The sequence below is a fragment of the Podarcis tiliguerta genome (genome assembly GCF_965153285.1).
Source record: "Podarcis tiliguerta genome assembly, chromosome: 13".
Classification (NCBI taxonomy): domain Eukaryota; kingdom Metazoa; phylum Chordata; class Lepidosauria; order Squamata; family Lacertidae; genus Podarcis; species Podarcis tiliguerta.
This window is the reverse complement of record NC_139546.1, coordinates 49,017,773-49,032,731: the sequence shown is the minus strand read 5'-3', so window position 1 is coordinate 49,032,731 and position 14,959 is coordinate 49,017,773. Positions and strand designations below refer to the sequence as shown.

The window sequence follows — 14,959 nt, the reverse complement described above, 5'->3', positions numbered from 1 at the left end:
AAGGCGAGAAGGTAAGAGTCTAGTCTGGCCCATCTGGTCCTGCAACCTGCGGCCACAGCAGCCAGCTGGAGGCCTCTTCTGGGTGAGGAGATTTCACCCCTCCCATACCCAAGAATCTCCTGAGCAGTCTGCTGATTCTGCAGAGAGGAGGAGGCGTGTTCTGATATCTACATATTCTGCTCCAGCACCACAGTCAGTGAGTGAGTGAAAGAGAGAGTCGGTCAGTGAGAGAGTCAGTCAGTCAGGGAGAGAAAAAGACTGAGTGTTATCTCTGTGTAGATAAGGTCGCTGCAGAAAGCAGCTGAAACACTCAGTGCACGCCAGCATCTCCATTTGTATATAGTTTGTATAGTACAGTAGCTGTTAGTGAATAAAAGAAGATATTCTTCAGCGCTGTCGTCCGAGTGATTTATGCTCTGCTGTACTCTGCTGTACAACGACTGTCTTCTTGGTGGAGTGATTTGCGGTGCTCACAGCTCTGAGTTGTGAGTCCACGGCACTTAGACCTATTCCTGTGAGAAAGGTGGTCTTCTGGAAGTGCTACCCAGCTCGCCTAGCCCAGTCGGGGCTGAAGTGGATGAGTCCAGTTGGTGACACTGGCTCAAGGGCGATGCTGACACTGGGAAACCTGAAAGCATTACCTGAGCCCAAAGGTGCTTTCCACTCGTGTGGTTTCCAGAAACTGGTGCTCAGAAGTACCACTGCCTCCAGCCACAGAGGGCGCGCATGGCCACGAGGGTCAGTAGACACTGATGCAGGTAGCCCGCATTGTGGGGGTCAGGTGGGATTGCTATGAGGAATTATGAAAAATGGGGCACGCCATTGTGTCAGCAATGAAAGCATTGCTTTGACTGGGCTTGAGCCATTTGACATGAGTTCTGATTCCATCCCACAATCCTCTGCCTGTCTGTCCATGTTCTCTACTGTCCATTTTCTACGCCTGACAGGCACGTATAAGCATTCTAAAACACAGACCGGTTGCTTCACCGGGCATCCTGGGCCATAAAGATAGGAGGTAGCTTTGATGTAGTGTTTGTTAGTTTTGTTAATCTAATAATAATAATAATCATCATCATCATCATCATCATTTATTTATACCTGCCCTTCCTTTCCTGTTACTGCCTATTTATGACCTCTGGGGTTTGCTAAATGCATTCCTCCTTGATTCCTGTTTTATTTAGCCTAAAACATGTGTGCATGCTCAAAGTAGTCTTTGTAGTTAAAAGGATTTCTCTGATTTAACTTTGGACCCACGTGGTAGGTTTTTTTGAAATGCTCAGAGGACATCTGATTGGTTCTTACAAGCGCTGTGTTAAAAGCTCTTTTGTTAATAAAATGGAGCTGGGCCAGGGTGTGAATGATTATAAATGGCACCTCCTCCCAGAGTCTTGCTGGCCAAGCCTCGTGTGTATTTTATTAATCAGGGTCCAATCCTTCCTTGCCTTCGGAACGCAACACACATCCCTTTGGATGGGAGATGTTTTCTCTAAGATGCAGCCAGCTTTGGCAGGTGGGACATCCCAGCCACCTCTTGAGACAAGTTTGGAGCCTATTTTGCTGTGGAAATACGCAGCGGCTATTCACTCAGAGAAGCAAGGAATGAAAGAATCGAGTCACCTGGATTTCTTCCTGCAGGGTGGTGGATGCCCCGAGAGACGCAGCAACCATCTCCTGGGTCACGGGGAAGTTGCTTGGGATCTGGGTGCATTTCTTGATCACCACGGGGTTGACGCCGTTGAGATACTGGGAGCCGAAGAAAGCGTCTTCTTGCCAGTGATCGGCAACATACTCTGGGGACGTAGAGAAACTTCTTAAAAGACTTGTCTCTCCAAGTTTGCGGAAGTACTGTTTAGAAAGCCACTTCCGCCCTGCAAAGGAGGTGGTGTTGCAGGATTCATGCCCCCACCATGTGCGCAGGGGCTGGCACTCAGCCTCCGCACAATTGAGGGAATCCCCGGCCGCGTCATCCCCTGGACAGCCAATCGGCTGGTTCAGGGGGCGTGACCTGCCCTATTTAACGCAGGCACAGCTGGGGATCTCCCTCTTTTGCTGCCCCCCAGCTGCTCATTTCCCACCCTCCCACCCTTTAAGGTTTTCATCCTTGAGGTTGCTATGGACCTTGGTTGGTCACCGTTGAGGGGCCTGGTAGGAATTTTTTCGACTTGGCAACATAGCTGTCAACGTACAGATTTGGAAATCAGGGACCAGCAGCCTCGAAAATAAGGGATCAGCAGCCAAAATAAGGGATTTTCAGAGCACAGGTACTTCTGAGCCCCTCCGAGCCAAAGGCAGAAAGCCCAGCCAGCAGCCAAACAAAACCTCAAGCGGTGGTTCCCACAGCGCAGCAACCCGGCAAAGGGGATGCAGCAAGGGAAACCACCGTCGCCTCTCCGCTGGGAAGCGCTGAGCAAAGGCGAGTCCCCAGGCAACGCGGCCGATTTGATCGGCACAAGGCATGCAAGCTCCACCCCCCAGTCGTTCTCAGACTCCTTATTGGGTGAGCAACGCAGCCAAGCAACACAGTTGGAGCATCCCTCCTCCCTGGCCGGCCGCTTCTAAGAACGTCATGTTTGATAGCGCTCGTGCATGTGCAAAGAGGCACCTACCGGAAACGGGGGTCTTGTTGAACCAGAAAACCTTCCGGATGTCTTCCATTTTCTTCCAAGACTCCTGGCAGTCCATGAACCCCTTCAGCTTCACCTCCATCAGTCTAAAGGAATCACAGAATCGTAAGAGTCGGAAGGGACACCGGAGGGTCATCTAGTCCAACCCCGTGTGGTGTGGGGAGAGAAGAATGGGCGATAGCTGAGGACCATGGAGCTGAGTGCCAACAGCTGCTGCTTGCAGCAGGAATTTATGTATAGTTTGGGCGGGGGTTGCCCCTCCAGCAGATATCATGCACATGCAGCCCACTACCAAAACCAGCACAATCGCTTTTGTGACTTTGGTGATTTGTCCCCACAAAACACTTCATCACAGTTTCTTCCTATCTATTCAAAGGGCCTTTGCTGCACGATACCAAATGTAAGAATTCACTGATAAATGCATCTCTGTACTGGCTCCCTGGGAAAACTTCAGAAATTCCCAGAGACCAGGGAGAAGAGACGGTGAAGGAAGACTGGAGGAAGTTTAAAGATTATCTACAGAAGCATTATAAAATAAAGAATGTTTGAGGACATCAGATTGAATTTAAAAGAATGTTAGCATAAAAATTTAATGATAAAGAAAGAATAACTTTTAAGACATATGGAAATGCAAGTATGTTAAGATAGTAAGACTAAGACTAAAGATACGCCAGAGGGAAAGAATTTACTGTCAGAATATAAGATCTAGAATACAGAGTGGGAAGGTATGGGGAAGTCGCAGACCCAAGTTAATGCTGAAAAATATAAAGACACAATAATTGTTTTTAACTTTTTTTTACTTTATTTTCTCTTTTTTGTTTTTGTTCACTGTATTTCAAATTGTATGTATGTATTGTTTTTCTTTTTTTTCCTCTTTGTTGTACTTGTTGGTTTGTATTTTTTTTGTCCATGGATTGTGAAAAAATAAAATATCATTTAAAAAAAACCAGAAATTCATATAGACACGTGTGCTCAGCTACTCAGCAGCCCCTTTGCCTGAGTGATAATCCCTGGCCTCCTGATACCTGAGTGCCAGACAGGTAGCCATTCCAGAAATAACAAACCCACATGAAGACAAAAGGGTGGGATTAATTTGGCTGGGAAACAGGGAAATGCAAAGATCTTTTTCGTTTTACTTGATGGGTGTTTGGTGGAGGGCAAGGGGAACCATGGGGCAGGGTCCAGGATGCTCAGATTACGGCCACCAGACCTCCCCTTTCATGATATAACCATGATGTATTAGTGATTTAGTTTGGGGGGGGTGTAACAAGGGGTTTCAGCAGCTAATAAAAGCAGGTGGGAGTCCTGTCGCGACAGTCTTAATAAAGGCCAAGCCTACTAGCTGCTGTTTTGCTCTGGTATTCCTGGCTGGTGTCCTTGTTTTTTTGTTCAAGGGGGCCCTCAGATTTCTCCGTTAACATGCTTCATAGCAACTACTGTATTTTTCGCTCTATAGGACGCACTTTTCCCCTCCAAAAATGAAGGGGAAATGTGTGTGTGTCCTCTGGAGCGAAAGCAGGCTCCTTGGCTTCAGCAATAGCAACGCGAAGCCTCCGAAGCGCAGAGGGAACACTCCCCCCGCGCTCCGGAGGCTTTCTGTTGCTTTTGCTGAAGCCGCCTGAAGCCCCCGGAGCGCAGGGAATGCCCGCTGTGCTCCAGGGGCTTCAGGCAGCTATCCACAAGCCTTCTGAGTGCAGCAGGAGTTCCCGCTGCACTCTGAAGGCTTGCGGATAGCCGCCTGCAGCCTGGAGAGCGAGAGGGGTCGGTGCACACCGATCCCTCTTGCTCTCCAGGCTTCGCTTCGCTGGAGAGACGCTGCACAGTTTTCCCTCTCTGCGCAGCGCCCCTTCAGTGAAGCGGGATAAGAAATGGAAGGGGCTCTGTTTCTCCTGCCGCTTCGCTGAAGGGGCGCTGAGCAGAGAGGGGGAGAATTCCCCCCCCATTCTCCCCCTCCTATGGTCTAGTGCAGGGGTCTGCAACCTTTAAGACAAAAAGAGCCACTTGGACCCGTTTCCGAAGAAAAAAAAACTGGGAGCCGCAAAACTCGTCATTATAAAGATAACTTTTTTGTCACTTTTTAATTATTTCTTTGTTTGACCCCTCAAAATTACTCCTCCTCATAGAAATAAATGTTAAATTAACAAGTTACCTTTTTGTGTGTGTGTGTGTGTGTGTTCTTCACTCCCCTTCAAAACAGTGACCAGCGTACATGCCCCCTTTCAATGCAGTGACCAGCGTACATGCCCCTTACAATGTAGCGGGCGGGTGGGCGGGAAGGTGACGTCGGGACAGTGCGTGACTAACGCACGCACCGCCCCCATGCAACGTCACAGCCAGTATAGCGCCCGCCACAGTGGGGAATGTCGGGCCGCACAATGCGCCTCCTCCCCTCGCTAGTATCTGCCCCGGAGACGCGGCAAAGGTGTAAAAGAGCCACATGCGGCTCCGGAGCCGCGGGTTGCAGACCCCTGGTCTAGTGCGTCCTATTGAGCAAAAAATACAGTATTTGCTGCTTCACAGCAAACAATTAACAACAAGAGAATGGGGGCAGCTGGAGATCAGCTTACTAGGAATGTGGCTGGTCCTCAAAGGGCAATCCTTTGCTTTCGGCATTGCAAATTACCACCCTGTCTTGCTGGCTGAACTGGAAACGGGGGCTGCTATCTTAGATCAAGTCCCCTTGCGAAAGAGACCTTGGGGCAGGGGATTTCGCTGGCCAAGTGGCACAGCATGCCTGTTTGCACAGTGACGGCCAGTGAAGTGTTTTCGGACTTTGGACTTAAATTGCAGAGTTGGAAGGGACCCCCAGGGCTCATCTAGTCTAACCCCCTTCGATGCAGGAGACATCCCACCTGCATTGTTGCATCACATGACTTCAAAATGTGGTAAGACAGCCCTGCCGGGTGTTATTTTTGGGGGGGGGGGGAGAGGAGGGTTATTTTCATTCTGCTGAGTGGGGCCCCGGACTCCTGCCCTCAAAGGCCTGTCCATTTTTGGTTTCCACTCATGAAAATTCAGCAGAAAATTCAACGTTCAGTGTGGTGCAATGGTGTCAAGTCCAGGACCTGGGAAACCAGTGTTCGGATCCCTACAAGGCTGTGAAGTTCAATGGGTGTAAGCTTGGGCCAGTCACTGCCTCTCTCAGCTTAGCCTACCTCACAGGGTTGCTGTGGGAATTAAATAATAATGATAATAATAATAAGGAAGGGAGGAAGGGAAAGGAGAATGTTAGCCGCTTTGAGACTCCTTAAAGGGAATGAAAGGCAGGATATCAAATCCAAACTCTAATAATAATAATAATAATAATAATAATAATAATAATAATAGAATCATAGAGTTGGAAGAGACCACCGGGGCCATCGAGTCCAACCCCCTGCCAAGCAGGAAACACCATCAGAGCACTCCAGACATATGGTTGTCAAGCCTCTGCTTAAAGACCTCCAAAGAAGGAGACTCCACCACACTCCTTGGCAGCAAATTCCACTGTCGGACAGCTCTTACTGTCAGGAAGTTCTTCCTAATGTTTAGGTGGAAATAATAATAATAATAATAATAATAATAATAATAATAATAATAATTTATTTATACCCCACCCATCTGGCTGGGTTTCCCCAGCCACTCTGGGTGGCTTCCAACAAAACGCTAAAATACAATAACCTATTAAACATTAAACGCTTCCCTAAACAGGGCTGCCTTCAGATGTCTTCTAAAAGTTTGGCAGTTATTTTTCTCTTTGACATCTGGTGGGAGGGCGTTCCACAGGGCAGGTGCCACCACCGAGAAGGCCCTCTGCCTGGTTCCCTGTAACTTGGCTTCTCACAGGGAGGGAACCGCCAGAAGGCCCTTGGAGCTGGACCTCAGTGTCCGGGCAGAACGATGGGGGTGGAGACGCTCCTTCAGGTCTACTGGGCCTCTGAGGCCGTTTAGGGCTTTAAAGGTCAGCACCAACACTTTGACTTGTGCTCAGAAATGTCCTGGGAGCCAGTGTAGGTCTTTCAAGATGGGTGTTATATGGTCTCGGCGGCCACTCCCAGTCACCAGTCTAGCTGCCGCATTCTGGATTACTTGCAGTTTCCAGGTCACCTTCAAAGGTAGCCCTACATAGAGCACATTGCAATAATGCAAGCGGGAGATAACTAGAGCATGCACCACTCTGGCGGTACATGCTCTACTTAATAATAATAATAATAATAATAATAATAATAATAATAAATTTTATGTATACCCCGACCTCCCCGCCAGAGCCAGGCTCAGGGCGGCTAACACCAATAAAATTTCAGTAAACATAATAAGGAAAAAAACCAACCCAATTTAAAATACAGGTTAAAATGCAATTTAAAATACAGCCTCATTTATCAAAACCATAAGGGGAGGGAAATGTAAGAGCCATAGATGAGGTGGGGGAGAAGAACCACATAGCCCAACTTGAGCTCCGTGGAGGTGAAGGTGGACTATAAATGCAACAAGCAATTTTTAAATGCATAATGCACTCTTTTTAAAACAAAACAGAACACAATTCCCTCCAATATAATGCATTTTGGGTGTGCTATTGGCAGTCATTCTTATGCACACTTTCCCCTCGTAGATGCATGTTTGCGTACATTATTAGGGCCACTGCCCTGGAAAATTCGGGATGAATTTCTGCCTCAGACTGCAACCGCCACCCTGTTTTGCAAAGAAGTGAGAGGCACATTGGTTGCTGCAACGCCAATTTTACTTCTGGACCTGCCCGCCCTCTGGCCTGCGGCCCTCGGAAAGCTGCTGAAGACTGGATGTGGCCCTCAGGCTCGGAAAAATTCCCCTCCCTGCCCTTGCCTCGATTGCAAAAGGGCCGATAGCAATTGCGATAACCCCTGTTCACCGATTCCAGTGTAGGACCCAAAAGGGAGCAGACCAGCTTGTTTGACACCCAAAAGTCAAGATAGATAGAGAGCTGGCCAGATCCTGACTGCCAAATAAATAAATCATAAAATCTATTTAAATAAAAAAAAAATCTATTTAGAGAAATATTGTAAAATTAATGAATGTTAGGAAATGTTGGAATGAAATTACATGACTTTAGTAGAAATATTACAAGGAGTTAAGTATAAATAAATTTTAAGGTTTTGATGGTAAGATAAGGTTAAAATAAATTAAGATAACTAAATGATAGAAAGCAGTGAAAGATGGAAAGGATTTGCTGATATAGTTAATAACTGGAATACAAAAAGGGAGGTGTGAGGAGGTCGAGGAAATAAGTTAATGAAAGATAAGGATAAATATTGGATGTGTTTTTAATTGTTTTTGTGTTTCTTTGTGTTTTGATGTATTGTGTTGTTGTTTTTTTTGCTCTCTTTTTATGTAATTTTTTACTTTCCCCCCTCTTTTCTTTTCCTTCTTTTCTTTTTTGTGCTCTTTTCCTGTAACTTTTAAACTTCCAATAAATATAATTTTTTTAAAAAAACAAACAAATAAATAATTTTTTATTATTATTTATATTCCGCCCTTCCTAGCCGAAGCAGGGCTCAGAGCGGCTAACAACAATAAAAGTAACACAACATTGTAAAATCAATTCAAAATCAATGCTGGCTTTCCTCAGCTTTCAGGACTCACGTGAGCTTTGACCGCAGGAGAAAAGTGCTGAGCTTGGTAAAAGAAAACTTCGCGTTGGTGTTCAGCTCCTCAATGTTCTTCACAGCCAGGCAATGAGGCATCCCTGGCGCAAATTCTGCCCACCTGGTTTTTAAAATCAAGATTTAAGTGGGGAGAAGTTTGTTTCTTTTATTATTAATTTTTGAAAAGTTTTTATTGTTAAAATAATTCAGCGTTAATACACACATATTGTGAATATAAAGGTAAAGGTAAAGGTACCCCTGCCCGTTCGGGCCAGTCTTGCCAGACTCTAGGGTTGTGCGCTCATCTCACTCTATAGACCGGGAGCCAGCGCTGTCCGGAGACACTTCCGGGTCACATGGCCAGCGTGACAAGCTGCATCTGGCGAGCCAGCGCAGCACACGGAATGCCGTTTACCTTCCCGCTAGTAAGCGGTCCCTATTTATCTACTTGCACCCGGGGGTGCTTTCGAACTGCTAGGTTGGCAGGCGCTGGGACCGAACGACGGGAGCGCACCCCGCCGCGGGAATTCGAACCGCTGATCTTTCGATCGGCAAGTCCTAGGTGCTGAGGCTTTAACCCACAGCGCATACAAACATACATTTCATACAATCCTTTAAAGAGCGCGCCCCTCCTTTGAAGAGCGCGCCCCTCTTGGGGGCTTTTCCCCGAGGAGGGAGAAGGGACTGACTGGCCGTTTCAGTCCCTTTTCCCTCCTGGTCGAAAAGCCCATAGGAGTCGCACACGGCTCCTGTGGGCTTTTGCGGGAGGTGGGGGAATTCCGCTACCTCCCGCAAAAGCAGGGAGAAGGTCTTGGAGTAGCGCACAGGCTGCGTGCAGCCTGTCCGCTGCTCCCAGAGCTGCAGGGGGGAGATCATATTTTTTCCCTTGATTCCCCCCCCCCGAAAACTAGGTGCGTCCTATGGGCTGGTGCGTCCAATAGGGCGAAAAATACGGTATTTCATTGGGAAATAATTCCACTGATCTGGCTGACATGCAGCAGCACCGAATGACTCATTGCATGTCAGGAGAATTGAAGTGAAGCGGATACAAGTATTGAGGAGAAGCATTTATGTATGCAACAACAGCGGCAAGAATTACCGGTATATTAGCACAAGCTTGGAAGATAGAAGAAATACCAACGAAAGAACAACGGCAGGGGAAACTTACGGAATATGCCGAACCGGCAAAATGAACAGATAAATTACACGAAAAGGATAGCAAAGACTTTAAGAGAGAATGGGAACCATTTGCAACATATATGAGGAGGCAACATAAAGAATTGGACTCATTGGCAGGGTTTGAATAAACAAACACAACTGTATATAACAAAAAGTAAGACTGTATGTGTGGGACCTGGGTGGCGCTGTGGGTAAAACCTCAGCGCCTAGGACTTGCCGATCGCATGGTCGGCGGTTCGAATCCCTGCGGGTCGTTCGGTCCCAGCGCCTGCCAACCTAGCAGTTCGAAAGCACCCCCGGGTGCAAGTAGATAAATAGGGACCGCTTACTAGCGGGAAGGTAAACGGCGTTCCGTGTGCGGCTCTGGCTTGCCAGAGCAGCGATGTCACACTGGCCACGTGACCCGGAAGTGTCTCCGGACAGCGCTGGCCCCCGGCCTATAGAGTGAGATGGGCGCACAACCCTAGAGTCTGGCAAGACTGGCCCGTACGGGCAGGGGTACCTTTACCTTTTTAAGACTGTATGTATTGGAAAAATTTGGGAAACAACACGCAGGGTGAGTAATATGGAAATAAAACAAAATAAAACAAAAACAAAAAATAAAATAAAACAAAATAAAAACAAAACAAAACAAAAATAAAACAAAATGGGAATATGAGGGAAGTCCAGTGGGGGTATGGAAAATTGTTAAAGAAATATTGTTAGAGGATGTATACATGGAAAAAACAATAAAAAATATTTTTAAAAAACAAAATAAATATTTAGGAGAAGCTGCTCTCTACAGAGTCGGGTCATTGGTGCATTGAGCTCAGTTTTGCCCACACTGGCTGACAGCAGTGGCTTTCCAAGGTACAGTGGTACCTGTATCTCTTCCAACTCCACCTGGGGATTGAACCAGGCACCTTCAGCACTCAGAACAGGTACAGCTACAGCTCTGAAGGCAAGATCTGCTCACCTGTACGCCTCCTGTCTTGCCTTCACCTCCTCTGCCCGGTGGCGCAGAAGCAACTGGTTTCCGTCATCGTCACAAACCAGTTTGGCTGGAAGGAGAGGAGAAACGGAGCGCTGTTGTTTAAAAAGACATTTGCATTTGAAGCACGGAAACTTTCCACTGGAGAGGGTGGCTTAACAAACAAGGGCCTGCGAGGTCAGGGTTCAAATTCCCCACTCAGCCATAAAGCTCGCTGGGCCCCCTTGGGCCAAACATCCCTCTCTTGGCCTAAGCCAGCCTCGCAGGGTTGTTGTGTAGCGACAGCCTCATTTGACTACGATTATTAAAATTCTGACCCGCCCTTTGCCAACAGGTCCCAGAGCAGGTTAAGGCAACGGAAAATTCGGAATTGATATGCAAAACATGTTCGCAGGGTGGTTCTGGGAAATACACTTCTCGACTTCGATAAAATATTGGAGGGGGGAGCAGGTAAGCCCTGCCCCACATAATCAATCACATGAGATAGCACATATGCACCATTTGAATGGCAAAGCCCAACAACTTTTGAAATATTTTCTGAAATATTTTATTCATAGAATCCTAGAGTTGGAAGAGACCACAAGGGCCATTGAGTCCAACCCCCTGCCAAGCAGGAAACACCATCAGAGCACTCCTGACATATGGTTGTCAAGCCTCTGCTTAAAGACCTCCAAAGAAGGAGACTCCACCACACTCCTTGGCAGCAAATTCCACTGTCAAACAGCTCTTACTGTCAGGAAGTTCTTCCTAATGTTTAGGTGGAATCTTCTTTCTTGTAGTTTGGATCCATTGCTCCGTGTCCGCTTCTCTGGAGCAGCAGAAAACAACCTTTCTCCCTCCTCTATGTGACATCCTTTTATATATTTGAACATGGCTATCATACCACCCCTTAACCTCCTCTTCTCCAGGCTAAACATGCCCAGCTCCCTTAGCCCTTCCTCATAAGGCATCGTTTCCAGGCCTTTGACCATTTTGGTTGCCCTCCTCTGGACACGTTCCAGTTTGTCAGTGTCCTTCTTGAACTGTGGTGCCCAGAACTGGACACACTACTCCAGGTGAAGGGGCGCCAAAGGGACCTCATCCCCGAGGAGTTAGAAAGTGAGGCATTGGGAGGGGCTGGCTAATAAATAATCGGCACGTAGCCAGTAATTGCATGCAACCAGTCGGGCAAGCCACACAGGCTAGCAATCTATAAATCGGTTGTGGGAAGAGTTTTTGAGAAGCTCGTGTACGGACTGATAGGCTGCGGGGCTGTGCAAACTGAGGCTACCTGTGAGAGTCACATCACCGCTTCTTGAGAGCTTCCAAGTGGCGGGTTGAAGCGCTCGCTTGGTAAGCATATATTGCTTGCTGTTTAGAATAAAATCTTTAATCTTCTCGCTCACTTGTGGTGTGATAGGAATTTTGAGGTCTTAGATATATGGTAATGTTCATAAGCATACCAACCAAGCAAGTACATAGATCAGCACAGGAAGACTGACCTGGAACCATTTTGATTCCTAAACTCAGCAAATGTTTTCTCTGCAAGGTCAAAGGAAAATGGAAAAGCCTCCTCATTGTCTCTTTCCTCACAAATCCTGTCCTAAGGGCACATTTAAGATATGAATAGGGTGTGAGCCTATGACATGGCCCAGGAACTAAGTATTTATCATTACAAAAGACTGGCCAGGCTACCCAGGCAATCCAATCAAGTAACCTGGGAGACAGGAGATAAACAACGACAAGAGGAAAACAACATTCAAATTTCTGTTTTAAGACCGCCTTTTCTGTGATGTAGGTGTGATGTATCTGAGGGGTGGTCTTAGGTTACACCCCTTCTGTGATGTATGTATGATGTTTCTGGGGGTGGTCTTGATCTACAGGGTGGCAATTTCAAAAGTCTTTATAAGGCCTTGCACATCATTTTTCGGGGTTCCTCCTCCTCTCCTGCGGGTGAGGGGAGCACCCTGTTGCAACAGATCAATAAAGATCAGGCTTACTAGCTGCTTTGCTTCTCAATATTCTCTGGTTGGCCTCTGTTATCTTCTCCTACCAATAGGGAACCTATGTAAGGACTCTATATGGGCTCTTGGATACCCCATAAGCGGAAAAGGGCAGTTTTTGTTTACAACAGTGGTACCTCGGAACTCGAACGGCTCCGTTTAGACACCGAAACCCCGGATATAAGTGCTCTGGTTTTTGAAAATCCCTCGGAACACAAACGTCCAGTGTGGCTTCCGCTGTTCAAAAACCTATCTGTCAAGCCGCGCCTCGGAAGTAAAACATTTCGGAAGTCGAACGGTCATCTGGAACGGATTACGTTCGAGTTCCGAGGTACCACTGTACTTCTGAATCTCATTTTAAAAGAACCACCTTGCATTGGGCAAGACAGGTGTGCTTCTGAGCAGACCCGGGTCTTGCCACCATTTTAATTTTGCCCCATGGCATCGTGGGAAATGTAAACGGTGCGCAGAAGCAATAGGAAACTCCCTTGTAGCAATTCAAGACCAGGGCTGGATTTAGGTTTGATGAGGCCCTCAGCTACTGAAGGTCATGGGGCCCTTTATATGTCCAACTGCCCTTTGTCAACAACAACAAATTGTCACTTTTTTGTTGTTGTTATTGAATATATGCTATATGGTAATTTATGGACCTCATAGATATCTCAAGCCATTTGCCCATGTTGCCAGGCAACCAGTCCATGCAGAGTGTAGGCACCCTATATATAGAAAGGAGCAAACCAGTGATATTTTAGGGAGCAGACTAGCAGGCGGGGCCCATGACTTACATCATAGGAGCCTGCACAACACAAAACACTGTTGCTGTCTGTAGGTTTTATTTTATTTGTTTTTTATCTATTTAATCAAGAGAGTGGGCCCTAAACTATAGCTTGTTTAGCTTATACGTAAATCCGGCACTGGTCAAAACCATCGCTCTGCCTTGCTCAGTACTGTCAACAACACAGCCCGGCAACCTTCATTCCCCAAGGTTTTAGGTGGGGGGGACATTCCCAGCCCTACCGGTGTGGGGGTGGCACAAAGGACCACAATATGTGTACCCCTGTAAAACCCCGAGTGTGCTGCTAGTAGGGAAATTATGGTAGTGGCTTTAAGAAACTGCTGCCTTAAGAAACTGTTGATTCTGCAAGTTCGGGGCAGAAATACAGCTAATACGTAAATCACAAGATATAGCACAAAGCTAGAATGTAAGTTGTTACAAGGTTCCCATAAACCACAGGGGCTTTTGCAACAGTGCGGAGGCCATGGGTGGGAATCAAAGCTGTGTCACCAGAAACAGCCGATGCTCATTGCGCAAGCGTACTAACCTGAAACGCAGTCTAACAACTTGAATGAGGCAATGATGTACGTGACTGGATGAAATTAAAATGCTTTGTGAAAAAGTTATAAATACCCCCTCTTGCCACAAGGAGGGTGTCGAGACTTGGCACAACATACCCTGACGGATCAATAAATGGCCGGACCTCATCTCCTCCCGGGTCCTGAGTTTTACAGTGGTACCTTGGTTTAAGAACAGCTTAGTTTAGGAACAACTTGGATTAAGAATGCTGTGAACCCGGAAGTAGGTGTTTTGGTTTGCGAACTTTGCCTTGGAATAAGAACGTGTTCCGTTTCCTGTTGAGCGTGTTCCATTTGTAAATTGAGTCCCCCGCTGCTATAGGAAAGCACGCCTTGGTGAAGGAATGTCCGCCGGGTGTGGCGCACACTTCCACCCACAGACAAAGCCACAGCTGTCTGAACATCATGCCCTCTATCTAACCTTTGCTCTCTTAGTGGTCTGCCATGCCCTGTCTGTGACATTTGTCTCCTTCATCATACATTGTGCAAGAGGAGGGTGACACGGTGGAAACAGGTGCCAAAATAACTTTTTACCACCCCTCGGACTGGAAGATGTGTAAAGGTCACAGTCCAAAATGTATCTGACTGGTTTTGCATATTGTGCTAATAAAAAGAGCCTCGACGGAGCTGGCTGGCAGCTTGCCAATGCACAGCTCACCTGCATTACCAACTCCCACCTCATGCGTTCACTTCACCTTGGTTTAAGACCAATAGCCCTCCTCTTGGCTCCCAGGGGTGATAGGATGCTAGGAACAGAGGATCAAAAAGGAATAAAATTGAGAAAGATGGAAAGAATTTGCTGAAATAGTTAACCGAAATAGAATACAAAAAAGGGAGGTGTGAGGAGGTCAATGAAACAAGTTAATGAAAGGTAAAGATATGGAATATTGGATGTGTGTGTTTAGTGTTTTGTTTTGTTTTGGTTTTTCTGTTTTTCTCTGCATTGTTGTATTGCCTTTTTATGTTTCTATATTCCTTTTTTTGTTTTTTTTATGTATTGTAATTGTAATTGTAATGTATGTTTTGCTAAACTTTTTATTGTTTTTCCTTTTTGCTTTTGCTTTTTTCTGTAATTTTTAAACTTCTAATAAATATCTTTTTTTTAATAAAAAAAAAAGGAATAAAACCTAAACAACAAAACAGATCCCAAATGAGCCAGCTGGACCATCACAAACAAGATGCACCAATTTTTTAAAAAATTTGATATTCAACCTCCTACAAGAGACAGCAAGGACTCCGATTCTGCAGAAGAATGCG

General features: G+C 46.4%; 1 protein-coding gene across 1 annotated transcript in view; it reads right to left on the bottom strand.

Annotated features, from left to right (window-relative positions):
* The window catches only part of LOC310662908 (polyunsaturated fatty acid lipoxygenase ALOX15B-like), a 40,397-nt gene that overhangs the window by 12,526 nt on the left and 12,912 nt on the right, over positions 1–14,959 (bottom strand). Inside the window, exons 6-9 of the mRNA XM_083410269.1 lie at positions 10,353–10,437; positions 8,217–8,339; positions 2,607–2,710; positions 1,618–1,790 (exon numbers count right to left, since the gene is read on the bottom strand). Coding sequence (XP_083266395.1) covers positions 1,618–1,790; positions 2,607–2,710; positions 8,217–8,339; positions 10,353–10,437 — 485 coding nt within the window. The remainder of the gene's footprint in view (positions 1–1,617; positions 1,791–2,606; positions 2,711–8,216; positions 8,340–10,352; positions 10,438–14,959) is intronic.